The sequence below is a fragment of the Lonchura striata genome, chromosome 17 (genome assembly GCF_050655825.1).
Source record: "Lonchura striata isolate lonStrDom1 chromosome 17, ASM5065582v1, whole genome shotgun sequence".
Taxonomy (NCBI): domain Eukaryota; kingdom Metazoa; phylum Chordata; class Aves; order Passeriformes; family Estrildidae; genus Lonchura; species Lonchura striata.
In genome coordinates, this window is record NC_140719.1 from 6,766,606 (window position 1) to 6,783,587 (window position 16,982).

Sequence of the window (16,982 nt, forward strand, 5' to 3'; positions counted from 1 at the left end):
GCGCCGCGCTCCCCACCTCTTCTCTGCGCCACATCCCCGAGCCGGGCGCGTTCCGATTGGCGCGGCGGCGGGCGGCTCTCCGCGCTGATTGGCTGGAATGGGAGCGGGGGCAGGATCTCCGCTTGGCCCCGCCCCCGGCGGGGTGGGCTGCGGCGCGGGGGAAGGAGACGCTGCCCTTCCGCGGCCATGGCGCGCGGCGCGGGGAGACGGCGCCGAGCGGGGCCGCGCGCCCCCCCCGCCGCGGTGAGTGGTGCCGCCCGCGCCCGCTCGCTGCGGCCGGGCCCGCCGGGCCGCACCATCGTTAGTGGGGGGGGAGCGCCGAGCCGCGGACCCCGGCTGAAGCCGGTGATGGGGGTGGGAGGCGCGGCGGGTGCGGGACCTCCAGGTGCGCGGGCGGCGGGGATGCCCGCGGGGTGAATGCATGCGGGGGGCCGGGGGTGCGGCAGGGCTGCGAGGCGCCCGAGGGCGCGGGGGGATGCTCAGGGGTGCGGGGGATGCTGCGGGGCTGCGGGAGCGCTTTCTGCAGGGCCCAGGTGCTGCAGTGCAGGTGCGGGGGGTCCCGTGGGACGCTCCCCGCCGGGCCGGGGGGCTGAACCCCACGGCGGGCAGGGCTGGGGGAGATGGCAAACAGAGCGGCTGCCTTGGTACCTCGGTGCCTGTACTCCCTGTCCCGGTATGGTAACCCCAGGCTGCTTTCTGCGCCCAAAATTCCCGGCACTTTGCTCTTCTCGTCCCTGCCGTGGCCAGGACGTTGTGTTTAACCTTGTGGGGAGAGCCCATGTGCGGTGTCTGCGGGCTCCCACTGCCCGGAGAACGTTCCCTGCGGTGCCGGGGCAGTGGGTGCGGGGAGGCGTCAGGCGGGGCAGGGCTTTGTCACCGCGTTCTGGGGTCACACATCAATGCCTTCTGTCGCTCTGTCCTTGACCTGAGCACATCCCTCCTGCCCAGCCCCGCTGGCAGCGCTGAAACCTCCTGGGCAAACCCCCTTTGGTTGGTGGCTCTTGAGCAGGGCTGTGATGCACAGAAAACCGTGTGAAAGCAGTTTTGGCAGTGAAAATGTGTGTATGGTTATTTGGGATAATTGGGATTTTTTTTATATGGGGACTGCAAACAAAATCCCTCCAATCATGTGCAGCCAGGTCTGGTACATGTAGAAATCTCTGGGAGCTGTCAAATCCCAGGCTGCTGCTGCTGTAGAGCAGTTTGGGAATCTGTCCCCGTGGTTAGTAGGACAAACAAAGGAATTGCTGCTGGTGGTGAGAAGATATTTTATATTCACTGCTCCAAGTGACATAAAGTGTGTTTTGTAAAGTGCAGGAAGGAGCAGGGCGGGTGTTCCCCTCACTCACCTGATTTCCCCCCTCTTCCCACAGGAGGAGGATTGTTGGATGAAGGCCAACTCCAGGACTCTGAGCCAGATGTCAGAGAAAAGTTGGATTCTTTTGTGAGCAGCTCACACAGCATCCACAAGTGCCCTTCCCCATTGTGGTTCCTGAAGGTGCCAGGATCCTGCTGCAGACATGGCATTCAGAAGGACAGAGGGGATGTCCATCATGCAGGCCTTGGCCATGACCGTGGCAGAGATCCCCGTGTTTGTTTACACGACCTTTGGGCAGGTACAAGGAGCAGGAAGGGTTTTCCTGTCACATTCCTTGGGCTGACTCTGTGGGGCTGTCTGTGTGAGATGGAGGCACAGTGGGGTGGTGCTGGGGGACCTGGGCAGTTTGAGGGATTGGAGGACTTTCAGGGGGAGTTTGGGGTGGTGGAAGAGAGTTGTTCTGAGTGGGCTTGGAGAGGAGAGAAAAGCACTTCCCACATCCCTCCCTGGGAGAATATCCATGTTCAGTCTTTCTCTTCATCAAAGGCTCTAAAAAAAGACTTGTCTTTCAAAGAACAGTAATATGTTCCCCACTTGTAGTGATGCAGCACTCGGAGCAGTAAAGCTCAACTTCACACCAGTGTTTCAGAGCTGAATTTGGGTAACCTGCATTGCATCTGTCCCAGGCTGTGTGCAGATTTTGCAGTATGTTTTGGAAATGAGGATCGAGACCCAAGTTCTCCAGGTCCTGTCAAAATGATGCTCCACAGTCTCTTTGCTGCTACGTCTTAGTTGTGTAGCAGAGGATGTGTTTTATGGGTGGCAGGGTAAAACCAAGGTGTTTCATGTTTAACACTGTTTTAAAAATTAAAAAAAACCCAAAAAATTGTGGAATTGGTTTTTCATTGTTGCTCTTCCATTTCTTTTGTGTTTACAGTCTGTCTTCTCTCAGCTGCGGCTCTCTCCAGGCCTGCGCAAGGTGCTGTTTGCCACGGCTCTGGGGACGGTGGCCTTGGCTCTTGCAGCTCATCAGCTGAAGCGGCGGCGCCGCCGAAAGAAGCAAATTGCTCCGGACAAGTGTGGCTTTAAACCAGGAGGGATCACAGTGCCCATCCTGCCAACCAGGAGGGTCTCCTCCGTGAAGAAAGGTTGGCCTCGCAAAAAGGGAAAAATCCCCAAGGAGGTTGTACAGGGAGCGATGGGGAGGGGAGAACAAAGCCATTTTGTGTAGGGCTCTGATGCGGAACGAAGTGGGAATTCTGAAGAGCAGTGCCATGAGCTTGGGGTTTGGAGAGCAATGGGAGAGACTGTGAGCTCACAGTCTTGGGAACAAAAGGTGTGCTGATGTTTTCCCCAGGGTTTGTAGTTCCCATCCCATTTTCTGTAGGCTGCCCCAATAATAATGACCCGGGCATGCAGTGACCTGCGTGCATTGATCTCATGATGTCAGTGCTCAGCTGAGGGAAAGGGAGGGTGGCCTGAGCCAGGCTGAGCAGTTGGGACTGTCCATCCTGCTCTGTGGTGACTCCCAGACCTTGGGCAGCTTCCTCACCACTTGTACTGATTTTAGGGGTAAGACTGATCCAGACCCTCAGCAAAGCACTTGAGGGATTAAGCATTTGTTTGGTGAAACATGAAAATCAAGGGAGCTGTGTCCGTGTTCTGCCTGTCCTGAGGGAAGGTGGAGGAGTTTTTACTTGATTGTTTCCACTTGCCTCTTGCTGTCCATAAGCAGTGAATACATTCCTCAGCCTCAGATCCCCACTGACACCAGTCTCAGAGCAGACAGGAGTTCTATGGCTTATTTCTAGGTATTGGATACTGCTTTGCCCATTCACAGTTACACCAGACAAGGTGATGTTCCCCTCCCTATTCCCTGCTGCAGTCACCTGTGCCTAAATCCTGTTTTTTTGTGACCTTCCCAACTGCAGGATACTCCAGCAGGAGAGTCCAGAGCCCTGGCAGCAAGAGCAATGACACGCTCAGCGGGATTTCCTCCATTGAGCCCAGCAAACATTCCAGTTCCTCCCACAGCCTTGCCTCGGTAAGGACCTTGTTAGCAGGGCTGGGAGATGTCAGAGCATGACTTGTCACAAGATCATCAAGTCCTTGGGCTTGTGCTGGCCCACAGAGCAGAGCAGATTGCAGGATAATTGTAGGGCAGGTTCTGATGTTAACCTCGTACTGAGTGTCTGGAGTTCACTGTGAGCAGCATTTTTTTTGTGGCCAGGAGCTCCAGGGTTCCTTGGCCAGTTCTTTGGCCAAGGAGGAGTCTCAGGAGGGATTTCCCTGTGGGACATGGCCATGATTCCTTGGAGCTCTCTGTTTCTGGGTCTCACAGCAATAGGTCTCACAATTTGCTTCCCTCTGTGATGGGAGTTTGGTGGCCCAGCAGCCCCTCCCTTCTGTGTTGGGGCTGCTCACATCTTGCTTTCTTCTTAAAACCAAATTAGCTACCAAAATCTGATAGCTCTGTTCAGAAGACAGCACAGGGTGAGAACACAACCCACTCATTCTACCTCCTCCAAAGCCAAAAAAGCTGCCTATGAGTACAGGTATTTCAAGCTTAACCAGGTGGAAGAAGCCATAAGTGCTTATAGCCACCTTTAGTGAGACCAAAACTGGAAGCATTTGTGTCTTCAAGACCTGTTTCACATCCCCATTGCTCAGAGCTAAGGTTCTGTTGGAGCAGGGGGGGACACAGATGAACCTCTGTGAGTTGCTGCAAAGCCATCCCTGTCATCGCCCAGGCTCAGAGGCTGCTTGGGAATGCTGGGCCAAGGAGAGGGGAAAAATCACCCCTTTGAAAGGAGCTGTTGGGTTCCAGCACTCCTCAGCGCATGCTGGTGTTGCTGTTTTTAGTACAGCTAAAGCACCAGGAGTTGGCAGAATCCGTGCTGGCCGAAGTGTGTCTCCAGCAGGCGGCAGTGCTGGCACGGCGCTGGGAGGCACAGCATTCCCTGGGGAACTGGGCTGGGATGTGTCCATGAGCACCAGGCTGTGGCCAGCTCGTTCCCCTCCACAGGGACTCACATCCATGTAATTCCCCCATGGTTTCTCAATTCACACAGATGCTGTCCAGGTTTTGTATCACTGAAGTTCTATTTCTCTTTAAATAAAAAGCAATCCATAAATAAATACCTTTTTCCACTGCTGATGCCTGGGTGGGGATATCCCCACAGAGAGGCATCTGTTTCTGTACAGATGAGCTGACCCTGTACTTACAGTTTTTATATTACTTGGTGGAAAAAACCAGCTCATCCTCTGCACAGCTGCAGGTTTTGCCTGTGCTCTCATTTGCTTCCTGGGCTCCTCTTTGCCATCCAGTAAGTAATTTGGCAGCAGTGAACTGATGATTTGCAGTTCAAGACCTCAAGGTGATTTATTAACACTCCACAGGGATTGATCACTGGAGGCAAGACAGGAATTCATCTGTCAGCTGATTATTGTAGCTTTTTTTTAGTACCAGGCTCAAGTTTGGACATCCTTCTGTAAGCCATGGGAAAACACTGGTCACTGATAGTGTTTAATCCAGCACTTTATTGGGTCAGACTTTAGAAGACATCGATGCCCTGGTGTGAAATTGGACAAAGCTGAACTGACACTGCTGTGTGGATTGTCAAGCTCAGCCCTCCCAGGAGAGGGTCTGGTTACAAACAGGAGAGTGAGGATTTCCCCTTGCCCTCTGGGGAATCCTCAGCTGTGCTTTTTCTGGGAAACTGTTTCTTTTGTTTGGACTGTGCTTGCTTCCTTGCCATCTCCAGTGTTTTCTGTGCAGGCAGCTGGGGCTGACACGAGCTTTCCATCAAAATCCTGATGCCTTTGTAGCAATTGCTTTGGAGCTTTCCTGGGCTGTCTCCTCCATCAGTGCTCTCCTTTCACTGCTTATTGATACAGGGGAGCACAAGGGCAGACACGGGGAAAGAAAATGCCTTTTTGCTGAGGCTGGTGGTGTTTGTTTGATCTTAGCATCTCTAAGAAAATTCAAAAGGCATTTGCTGCTCTCTGCTCCCTTCCTGCAGATGGTAGCAGTCAACTCCTCAAGTCCAGTACCCCCAGGGATGTGGGAGGCCCAGGCAATGGGAGATACTGGAGCCATTGGTGATTCCAGTGCAGAAAGCCTCTATGTTCAAGGTAAGCAGGCACAAGGGTAACATTGCTCTGGGGAGGGGTTGTTTATCACTGTGAGAGCAAGAAGAGGGTGAGAACTGACACAGCATCAGCAGCTCAATGTAGAGCTCTAACAGAAAGATCCTTCCATTCTCAGCTTAAGCTCAAATAAAAATCCCATTTTCTCTTACAAAAAAACCAAACCTTTTTTGTCAGTGAATAATTAACTTCCAAAATACTGTTCTTGAGCAACAAGCTCATCTTGTGCAGAGAACAGTATTTTGGCAGTAACATGGATGATACTTTACCAGTTTGGGGACGTTCTTCTTCTAATTCGTAGTAAACCATATTTAAACAGGAAAGAAATAGAATATGTTTATTCTTCATTTTGGGGAGGGATTTCCCTCTTTGCTGGATTGTCTGAGTGAGCAAAGACTCATCCTGTATCTCTTTGTTCCTGAGTGCCCTGGGACTCTCACAGCCAGTATTTGGTTGTGTTTCCAGGCATGGAGCTGTTTGAGGAGGCCCTGCAGAAATGGGAACAGGCTCTGAGCATCAGGCAGAGGGACAGTGCTTGTACCAGCACCCCTGTGCCCTGGGACAGCAGGAAACAGCAAGAGAGCATGTCTGAGAACATTTCAGAGGTAGGTCCTCACATCCTGAAAGGCCAGACTGGGTGCTGGAAGCTGTAAACAGTGGGAGGTTAAAAGGAGAGCAAATTAAGGGCAGAGTCAGGCCAGACTCTGTTTAAGAGCTGTCTGTATCTGCAGCTTCCTTATGCAGTGGGAGTGGGTGTTTTTCATTTCTTTCTCTTTTTAATACGGCTCGCCCCCTCATTCCCCAGTGTTTCCATCCACCTTCCAGCCTTGTGTCACTCACTGTCACACGTGTCCTCCTGTGGCACAGCCTTGTGCTGAGAAAAGCTGTGATGAAAGCAGCGCTGCTTTGGTTGGCAGTGTTGTCTCTGTAACTTTTTAATGCATTTAAAATGAAGATCTTGATGGTCACTGCCACTTCTGGGAGCTGGGTGGAGAGCAGAGCCCAGCTCTGTGTGTGTGGATGAGGAAAGCAGTGGGAATTTGGTAGGAGCTGGGTATGGCCCTGGTCCCTGCAGGGAGATGTGTACCTCACTCAGCCTCTGCAGCTACAGAAACCAGGATTTTAGGACACCCCTTGCTGTCTGAGACATGAGGACTTCACATGGAAGATCTGTGTTAAAGGAGATCTAAACTAGAATGGCTCAGTGACAACCACAAAGCCAAAAAACCTGCTGTAACTCAGGACTGTGAAAGGAGCTGAACTCCAAACTTTCCAGGAGTTCTCACTGGAAAAAAAAAAAAGTGTTCCCAGCCTTTTGTAAACAGTCTGGTGTAGTAAGTATGTGGGACATTCATCTTTTGTGCTGGATCATATTTATCCAAGTCAAATCTGGATTCTGTTGTTGTTGGCTCTCCTTGAAGGGCCCTGTAGTATTTCTAAAACTGCCTTAAAACCAGTTGATTCATTATGAAAATAGATTCTGTGCTTCTTGTTAATGCTCCTGTCTTCTGGATGAGATACTCATGCAAACACAGAGGCACGAAGGCAAGATGCTGCTTAAGTCTTATTTTCCCCTCACCTTTTTTTTTTTTTTTCATCCTCCTGTGTTGTTTATAGCAAACTTTGCTTATACCCAGCACCTTAATCTAAATATTCAGTTGTCCAGTTCTGGATATCCTATTATATTGAACACAGGTTTCCTGATGCAATTTCTCCTGCAAGTTAGGCTAAGTTCTAACTTTAGAAGAGATTTAAGTGGTGTATAACTTACTAAAATACCTGTTTTTCTGGCTGACAGGTTAAAATTCTTTAGTTCTTTCTTCCCTTTTTAATAGGAAAACAAAATTGTAAAGCTCAAAAGCCAGAGGGTTTGAGTAGGCTGTGTAGAAGCTTCCCTCCCCATCCCCATACATTATTAGCTGCATTGTAGGATTAATGGCTCCTCTCTCTTTTTATTTTTAATCATTTAATCTGCAGACTGCAAATCCCATTTTTACTGAAAATTCCCTCCCATGTTTGTGCTGTCCAATCTGTCTGTGCCCAGCTGGCTAACTAAGGGTGACATTTCTGTGTGTTCCAGGAGGAGTCCCAGAAAAGGGAGTTTGCTGAGAAGCTGGAGTCCCTCTTGCACCGAGCCTACCACCTCCAGGAAGAGTTTGGCTCCTCGCTCCCATCGGACAGCGTGCTGCTGGATCTGGGTAGGGCACCTGGCTGCAGTAAAATGCCAATTTCCTGCCTGGTTTTATGTCTTTTCTATAAGCCAGGGGAAGGAGGAGTGACAAAGTGGGCGTGGAAGAGAGCACAGGAGCTAAGAGGAATGTTGGTCCATGAACTCCAACACATGTGGCTTCTTTCTCTTCTCCAGAGAAGACTTTGATGCTTCCGTTGGCGGATGGATCATTGCGGCTGCGGACGGATGATGAGGACAGCTCCACTTCAGAGGATTCCTTCTTCTCTGCAGCAGAGGTGACTGAAGTGTCACCTGTGTGTCACAGCCCAGTGACTTGGAGGGAAGGCACAAAGGCAGCAGAGCAAAGCCAAACATAATCTTGGGAGAGGAAGATGATCAAACACAGAGCAACAATACCAGGCTGGGAGGTTCATGATGGATGTTAGGAAAGGTCTTAATGAGGGGGATGGTGCGGGCTTTTCCAACCAGCACTTCCATGTCATCTTACCTACTATAGAAAACATGCCATAACAGCTAGGAAAATGCTGTTATCTATGTAAGATGACTTGGTAGTGTAAATCTTTCCATGAAAGAGTTGTCACTGACAAACTTTGCTGAAGGTTTGCTGAAGGTTTTCTGAAGGCGGCCCACGTTGCTTGTGTGAACTGTGTATTTGCAAATATTTAACGAGCTCATTTTTTTCTTCCCATGTCTCTTGTTACCTCTACAGCTCTTTGACTCTCTCCCCTTTGAGCAAATACCATTCCACCTCTCCAAGCCAGTGGCAGCATACGAAGAAGCTCTGCAATTGGTGAAAGAAGGGAAGGTGGCGTGCCGGACGCTGAGGTGAAGAGCCAGCTGGAGCTGTGGGACCTGGTGTCCCCTGGGGCGCTGTGAACACATCATCTGCCTTTGAGCAGCCCCACAACCAGAATAACCCATTGGGGTCATAAAATCACAGCATCCTTCATGCTGGTTCAGCCTTCCCAGGGAATTAACCCCAGATTTTAGGGACTTACATGTTAAGAAAGAGTAATTGTCTCAGGAAATCAGTGATAGGAAGTGTGACTGTTCTGGGAGGCTGGCAAAGTCCTGTACCAGCCTGGCAGAGGTGCTCTGTTCCCACAGGGAGCTGGATAAAGGGAATGTGACTGTTCCTTTCTCCTATGCACAGACTGAGAATTTAGTTTTTTGTCTTTAGGAGACCATAGTTGTAGGAACACCAACATCAAAACTGGAATCTACACAGTTCTTCCCCTTTCCCTCTAGGACAGAGCTCCTTGGCTGCTACAGTGACCAGGATTTCCTGGCAAAGCTGCATTGTGTCAGACAGGCATTCCAGGTGAGGATGGCTCCAGGCTCCCAGGTTTCCATGGCACATGGCTGCCAGCAGCATGTTCCTGGAGACTGCATTTTGTTTCCTAGCATTGCACTGCTTCCTGTCCTTCCTGCCCCTTTTTTTTTTTTTTTTTTTTCCCAGCTTAGAATTTTCCCAGCTTAGAATGTGTAGGTGCTCACAAGAGACATCTGTGTTCCCTTTGCAGGAGCTGCTGGAGGATGAAAGCAACCAGCTGTTTTTTGGGGAGGTTGGGAAGCAGATGATGATAGGACTGATGACAAAAGCTGAAAAGGTAGGAAGTTTGTGTAACAACTAAACTGTGTTTTGAGCACAGGGATACTTGTTCTCCCATCCTAGCTCAGAGTTTTTCCACTCTGTTGGATCTGCATGCTCGTGATTACTGTGATGTTGATGTCAGCTCAAATCCAAGTAGTTAAACTTCTGTTTTGTTTATCTGCTCTTCCAGAATCCCAAAGCTTTCCTGGAAAGCTATGAGGAGATGCTGCGTTATGCCTTGAAGCAGGAGACTTGGCCAACCACTCAGCAGGAGCTCGAGGGAAGAGGGGTTGGTAAAGACATTGTCTTTACAGAATTGCAGAGGAGTTAGAAGATAATCCTTGCCCAGAGAGGTTGTGGAAGTGTTCAAGGGCAGGCTGGATGGGGCTTGAAGCAACCTGGTTTAGTGGAAGATGTCTCTGCCCATGGCAGGGTGGAACTGGATGGTTTTTAAGTCCCTTACAAGCCAAACCACTGTGACTGTATTACAATGCATATATAGGAATGGCCCAGGTGTGAAAGACCTGCTGTTGAAATACAATTACATGGACTTCAGCTTGTTACATCTCCTTGCTTCAAACCAAAAGAGCCTGTCTTTCTTTTTAAAACCTATTCCCTTGACTGTTCTGCTCCCTGACAGGTGGTGTGCATGAGCTTCTTTGATATTGTGCTGGACTTCATCCTCATGGATGCTTTTGAGGATCTGGAGAATCCTCCCTCCTCTGTGCTGGCTGTGCTGCGCAACCGCTGGCTGTCTGACAGCTTCAAGGAGACGGTGCGTGAGACAGGGAGTGCTGGTGTGAGTGTGAGACCAGTGCCAAGGCCAGAAAAGAGCATAACCTCATCTTCCCCAGCTCAGCTGAATTCTCTCTTTATAGTTGCCATGCTTTCCTGAAGTTCTAAACAACAGCCTTCTTGTGCGTGGAAATTGTTTACAGGAAAGCTTTCCTTATTTTGAAAGCATCTGGTTGGCAATGAGACTTATGGCTCTAGGGGCTTTTATCAGGGATGCCATGGAGATGTTAAAAGATGACAGTACCTATTTTTATGAATGAGAATAAAATGGTCAAAATGTAGGGAAAAATATGTGGGTTTTAGCGTGTAGCCATTTATTCTGGCAGTTCCTCAGCAGTCTGAAGCTCAAATTGTAAAGCTTTCCTTTAGTTCTGCCCTCCAGCTGTATTTTTAAGACTGATTAGTTTGATAGATTGAGAGTAAAACAGCACTTTGTAACAGCTGTCTGCTTACAGGGGATCGTGGGCTGTTGGGCAGCTATGTCAGATCATATTAACAATCTTCAAAAACCCTTTGGCTTCTCTGGAATGGATCTGAAGTGGCTAAATCTGCTTCCAGTTCACTTCAATTTTGTCATTTTAAAGACTTTTTGGGCACAAAAGGGCAGCTGATGTTTTGATGACAATGTGTTGGTAAACTTTGTGGTTTTTTAAATAATTTGAGTAACTAATGGGCTCTCTCTGTTAATTGTAGGCTCTAGCAACTGCTTGCTGGTCAGTTCTGAAAGCAAAAAGGAGGCTTCTGATGGTAAGCAAAATTAATCAAAAGGGAAAGAATATAATGTATTTGAGGCTGAAAAGAGAACACATAGATCTTGACAAAGTACAAAATCTTAAGTGGTAGAAGATTGAACAGAGTCATGTTCTTTGTGACACTTTAGAACCCTGGGGTCCTGCAGTCACTGCTACAGTGCTATGCCAGCATTTCATTGAATCAGTCTGAGTTTCTTCTTCCTTTTTCTTAATGTGAGGATTCAAATGACAGTATTGCCTGTCTGGAATTCCCTCTCCCTGCTCTCAATACTGTAGGAATGGCCACAGACTCTAAGCAACAAGGGACTGCTCCTGAATTGTGCTTTCCTTGCGGGCAGCAAAAGGTTCGGGCACTGCTCCACTCCCCAGTGCTGATGCTAATTAGCCATTAGTTGATGTGTTTCACTTAAATCTGTGACTTCCTAAAGTATCACAGCAGACAGTTTATGGAGCAGGGGAACAGGAAGCCACAACTTCACAACCCTGGTTCTGCCACAGGGTCTGTGGCCTCTGGCAATTTTTCAGCTCAATCCCACAGCCAGCTGGTACGACAGGGCTTGGCTCCTGAGATGGCACAGGCAGAAATGAGAGAATTGGAAGCTCTACTGGTGCTGTCATGCAGTAGCTCTGCCTTGGATATTTGCATGTCCTTTCCTGGCTTGGTCAGCAAATTATAAATAGAGGCTATAAAGGCTGGCTGGTGATTGCTTTTCATTTTCTTCTGTTCATTTTCCTCTTGAAATAGCAGTTTAGAAACATGAAGATAAAAAGCTCTAGTCATCCTTCAAGAGATCTGGAAGATAAATGTAGTTTTGCAGGAAGAGTTGTTCCAAATAGCTCTTAACTTCAGTTTCTGAAGCTTTCTGGCAGGGAAGTCGGTGGCTGATATGGAATAAGCTGCTAATTCTGTCTTGAGAGTGAAGACCAACTAATTCTGTCCTTCCCTGTGACAGGTACCAGATGGCTTTATCTCTCATTTCTACTCCGTATCGGAGCATGTCAGTCCTGTTCTAGCCTTTGGTTTTCTGGGGCCCAAGCAGCAGCTATCTGAAGTCTGCAGTTTCTTCAAGGTAAGGTGGTTTTTGTGTGCCTCATCTGTGTGGGACTCCTGTCTGCTGGCTTAAAGCTGCTGATGTGTGCTCTTGATGGCTGGTACCGATAGCTGGAGGAGGTCTGACTGTACCCTCCCTTTTCTTGCAGCACCAGATCGTGCAGTATCTGAAGGACATGTTTGACTTTGACAATGTGAGGTACACGACCGTGCACTTGCTGGCAGAGGACATCTTGCAGCTGTCGCGGCGGCGCAGCGAGATCCTCTTAGGATATCTGGGCACCGAGACTTCCCCGGAGATGAACGGCGTGCTTCCTGGGGAAACCGAGCCGCTGAAGGAGGAGCTCATCTGATGTCAGTGGAGGAAAACACTTTTGTACAAGGACCTTTTCCTCCCAGAGATGGATAAAACTACCTGCAAAGTGCAGTGGTGGCAGCAAGACTATGCGAACACACAGCAATCTGGTGGGACCTTCTGCTTTTTGTAGCCAGTAGTGTTTGCTGGGATGGATCCAGGACCACTTGCCAACTTATGGTTTGAATTTCTTCTTTGTTCCACCTTCCTGTCATTATTATTACTTTCAATGTTTCATATATACATTGTGTCCTGAACTGCCCGGGCCCAGATTTTTGCCTAATTCTCTTGAATAGGGCAATGTATGTACCTGTTTTGCCTTTGTGTTTTCTGGGAGGTGAATCTCTGACGTTTACGATTGTGTGTGGGAACAGGAATATCGTTGGTAAATTCTCCACTTGACCATTAGCTTCTCAAGGAGGCTTTGCTTGCTTTGGGATTTTTATTACTGTTCTTCTCTGCTATGTTCCTACAAACACTAATTACTGCTGATTTGTACCTTAAGTGTGGTAACATATGCAATGTGACTAGCAAAGATTTCTTTCCTGAGGAGGAAGAAATAGTTCTGTAAAGCACTGAAGTAAAATGCAGACTTTTGTAAGTAGTCTGAAAATTGGGAAATTGGTCTGTTCCCTTGGTATTGCTGCTCTTTGGAGACCAGATGACGAGCTCTGTGTCCTGGTCATCCTTGCTTAGGAGGTTGCTGAGGTTTATGTTTGCCCCTGAGGCAGGTTAGTGTGAGGAGGGCGGGATTTGGATCCTGCCTGTGCTTGCACAAAGTCTTTGCCATCCATCAGAGTGCCTTGCTGGATTTCAGAATGAGCCAGCAGCAGCTTTTGCTGGGTAGGAGGTGTGGGGTGTGTACAAGCAGGGGGAAGGTAATAACGTGGTGCCTGTTGCTGTTGTGCGCAGGGTAGGGAGAGGTGTAGATGCTGGATGTGAGGTTATGTGTGTGGATAGTTGGAGAGCTGTGATCAAGTTTCTGGAGAGGAAATGAGTCTTTACAGTCTGTCAGGACTAAGAAATACAGCATAATTTTGGCTAATCATCAGATGTGTGTGTGTATGGTAGTGCTTCTCAAATGCTGTGATCCTGACTGCTCAGCCAGCACCTGGAATCTGGCTGCTTTGGGATGTGAGCTGAGCTGGATACTCGTGTAGGACAGCAGCAGTGGAGCATGCTGGACTTAGTAAATCATAAAAATCACTGAATAATAGAATATGCTGAGTTGGAAGGCACACATCAGGATCGAGCCCAACTTCTGTGTTTGTGCAGGACACCCCAACATTACCACCATGGGCTGAGGGAGTTGCCCAAACTTCTTGAAGTCTGTCAGGCTTGGTGCTGTGACTGCTTCCCTCAGGAGTCTGTTCAGTGCCCAGCCACCCTCTGGGTAGAAAACATTTTCCTGATATCCAACATGAACCTCTCCTGACTCAGCTTCATGCTATTGACTTGAGACAGTCCTGGCTTGCAGGACTGAGGTTTGCAATGATTTGCTGAGTCCTATGTGAGTACAATGCCACAGATAAAAGTAGAGATCCAGACTGTGCCTTCTTCTGTTTCAGTCCATAATACAAGTCCAAGTCCAACCCTCAGAATGAGGAGGTCTTTAGGACTTCCACAAAACCATGAGCCTCACTGTTTTTGTTCCATTCTGATTAGTTACCCCTTGTGCCTGTTCTGGGTGAAAGACACAAGGCTTACCCGGACGTATTTTTTGCAAGTGATAAAAAAACATGTAAGGATCTGGAATATGAGTGGAAAGTCAGTGTGTGGGCTTGGAGAATACAAATGCTTTCTTCCTCTTCAGACATCTAATGTGGATTCTGCTGGTAAAAGCAGGAAGGAAATAAACAGAGAAAAAAAGTAAACAGGAGGATGTAAAAGGAGCAGATAAATGTGCTGTGCCATGTGTTTCAGGGACACCCTCCCTGAGCAGGGAGGTGGGACCAGATGACCCACAGTGGTTCCTTCCAGCCTGACCCATCTGTGGTTTTGTGTTTCCTTGAAATGCTCCGGAGTTGTTTGCAGGGGGGTGTGTGTAGAGCACAGTAACATCTGGTGCTCTGTAAGCACATCTGACTGATGTGGCTTATCTGGAAACCAGATTAATGCAATAAACAGGACAATGCTGAGGCAGAAATTAGGAGCAGCTGCCCCAAGTGAGGCTGCGTGGAATAAACTGTTATGAGAAGGCTTTGAGAGACAGTGGTTGGAACTAGGAAGGGTCTTACCCCTGGTAGTGTGCAGGAAGAGAAGAAATGGAGGATGTTGTACTAGCATGACACACCTGCTACATGTAAACTATGATTTGAAAATATGGTATATTCTGAAAGCAAGTTACTTTGCCAAAAAAATAATGTTGATAGTGCTTTGTGCTTTTGTATGGCTGGTTTGGAAGAAAGTCACTTCAGCAACTTTTGTATAATGGTTAAAAAGATGCTAAAATGTGAAGATAAATATAATGAGATGGACTGTAATTCTAAACAATCAGTGCTGTTAAATTCTCGTTTTTAGTGTTGTTTTATGTGTATTTATTTTCTATTTTGAGTGTCTTTGTCCTCAGTTCTTGGGCAGCCTGCCTGTTTTGTGTACAGACAAAAACACTGGCTGCTGACTTTGGGCTTTTGCATCCTTGCACGAGAGGATACTGAAACAGGGTCCCCCGAAGCAAACATTAACTTGCACTGTGGCTTTTTAAGCTGAGAAGTTGTAAATTCTTTATCAATTGAATGAAGAAAGACTGTTTTATTACAGCTTGATGCTTTTCCTTAGCCCTTACTGCAAGTAGGTTACACAGCCCTCCCAGATAAGGTAAAGAGGAATCTGCCTTGGGAACATCCGCAGCTTTTTGAAGGTCGAGTTCTCCACCTTTTCCCACCAGCAGTGACTTGGTCCTGCACCAGCCAAGGATGTTTGCTGAGACAAACTGGTTTTATCTTTACTGGGATGGATGTTAAACTTCTCTACACCTCCCCCTCACTTCATTGCTGCTTTTTGTCCCTCCCCAGTCCGAGAGTAGCTCAAGAGGAAAGGCAGAAAGGCGTGTGCAGCCTCTGAAGGGAACTTGGAGGATCAGTGGGTTGACAGGAGCTGTTCCTGTGGAAGAAGCTTTCCCTGGCCTGAGCAGTGGTCAGGCACCTGCTGTGTTCAAGTCCTTTGGATGCAGCCCCCAGGCTGCTTGCACTGATCCCACCCAAAGCAGGGCCCAGCCCAAAAGGTGACTCTCCTACTCACCTGTATTGCAGGGTAGAGTTAAAGGGTGTGATGGAACACCTGCCTGCCCTTTGGCTTCCTGAGATCCCTAGAAAACCCCTTCCCCAGCATATTGTGTTTAGCAATGGAAATTCTTCAGTATTAGTAGCAGCTGTGTATTTGGGTAGAATCCCTTGAGATAAGACATTCACCTTTTTTTATGATGAACCCTTATTCTCAAGGGGTTAAATCATCCGGGGGTGACACTTGCAAGATTTTAACACTGATGGGGATTTAAAGTGGCTTAGCAGCAATGAAATAAAATCCCTCAATAGTGTCTGATGCTTAAACAGAATTTAAAATATGCATGAGTTTCATTTTTTATGTGGAGGGTGTAACAAGCTTCACCAGAGGTTAAAGTACATCCTTGGTACTTTAGTATGTATGTAGAGACTATGCCAAATGACTCTAGGAGGGTCTTTATGGTCTTTAAAGCACATTAATAAAAAAAAATATGAGGAAAAATCTGCCTTCTATCTACAAGATCAGTGTGGCTTTGAAGAGCATGACTTGTGTTGTCTCATACAGGGAAATGAGAAAGAAGGATTTTATTTATCCCTCTTCAGTAGAACATTCCTCTGCCATATCTGAAACTAATGAATGTAAACTTGTGCCTATTTTTTTCTTGATTTCCTAAAGGTGTAAAAATCTGTTCTTGTTTTGCTTTTATCTTTTTCTTTGCAGCTAATTTTTAAAAAATATCTTTAATCTTAGGATGTGGGCATTACAAGTAAAATAAAACTTTCCCTCATGATTGTGGTTTTTGTTCCTAAATTTCCTGGAGAAACATGCTAGAAACTCAGTCTTTGGTTTCTTATTTAGGTGGCAGTTGTGGTAGCACCTCTGCTGTAGTGATAGTATCAAACAAGGCTTGCTGTTCCTAGGGCTAAAATGAGGAACTTGAAAGGTTGAAATGCAAAGTAAAAGGGTTTGATTGCATGGGGAGTCTTCCTGGGTCTGCTGAAAAGTCCACAGATGAAGTGGGCTATAAAGTAAACAGCAGAGCTCCTTGTACTTTGAGCTGTGGTTGGAAACTGGGGGGTTTCATTTTTCAGATTTTTCTGTGGTGGTTTGGCTGTGTTGGGGTGTGGTGTGAGTAGGCTGTGATGAAGAGATAACAGAAATCCCAGTGAGGAGCAAAACCTCTTAAACATTGTCCAGGATCCTGTAGCATTTACCAGCTTCCCAAACTCTGAAACCCAGACTAAAGCCTGAGGGTTAGTATCAGAGCTGCTTATCTGCTGAGCAAGGCAAGAAAATCATCTTGCTCTCCTGAAACAACCACAGTAGATTTAAATACTTTCATTTTCAAACGATAGAGAAACCAGACTGAATCAGATTGGCTGATTCTTCCACAGTGATTAAAACTTCATCCCTACGCTTAAAAATAAAAAAGTAGTTAGCATTAATGCAAGCCTGTCATGAACTCAGATATATGCAAATAAAACGTTCATGGATAGGAAAATTTTTGTCTCACGCCACACCCTGATCATTAGTTGAGAGAGTTAAGAGGAGTTTA

The 16,982-nt window shown here is 47.6% G+C and overlaps 1 protein-coding gene across 2 annotated transcripts; it reads left to right on the plus strand.

Moving 5' to 3' along the window:
- Positions 1-126: 126 nt before the first annotated feature.
- On the plus strand, positions 127-16,217 carry MIGA2 (mitoguardin 2). 2 transcript variants are annotated; one of them, XM_021551367.3, is made up of 16 exons: positions 127-243; positions 1,374-1,616; positions 2,256-2,466; positions 3,250-3,362; positions 5,341-5,452; positions 5,933-6,072; positions 7,548-7,665; positions 7,833-7,933; positions 8,368-8,483; positions 8,907-8,979; positions 9,182-9,268; positions 9,443-9,541; positions 9,893-10,027; positions 10,741-10,794; positions 11,753-11,869; positions 12,000-16,217. In XM_021551367.3, exons 2-16 carry the CDS (start codon positions 1,521-1,523, stop codon positions 12,201-12,203), a joined length of 1,776 nt encoding a protein of 591 aa, XP_021407042.1. In that variant the 5' UTR covers positions 127-243; positions 1,374-1,520; the 3' UTR covers positions 12,204-16,217. The 2 variants fall into 2 exon arrangements, with proteins under 2 accessions (XP_021407042.1, XP_021407043.1); XM_021551368.3 differs by lacking the exon at positions 127-243 and adding an exon at positions 276-385.
- The last annotated feature ends 765 nt before the right edge of the window (positions 16,218-16,982 follow it).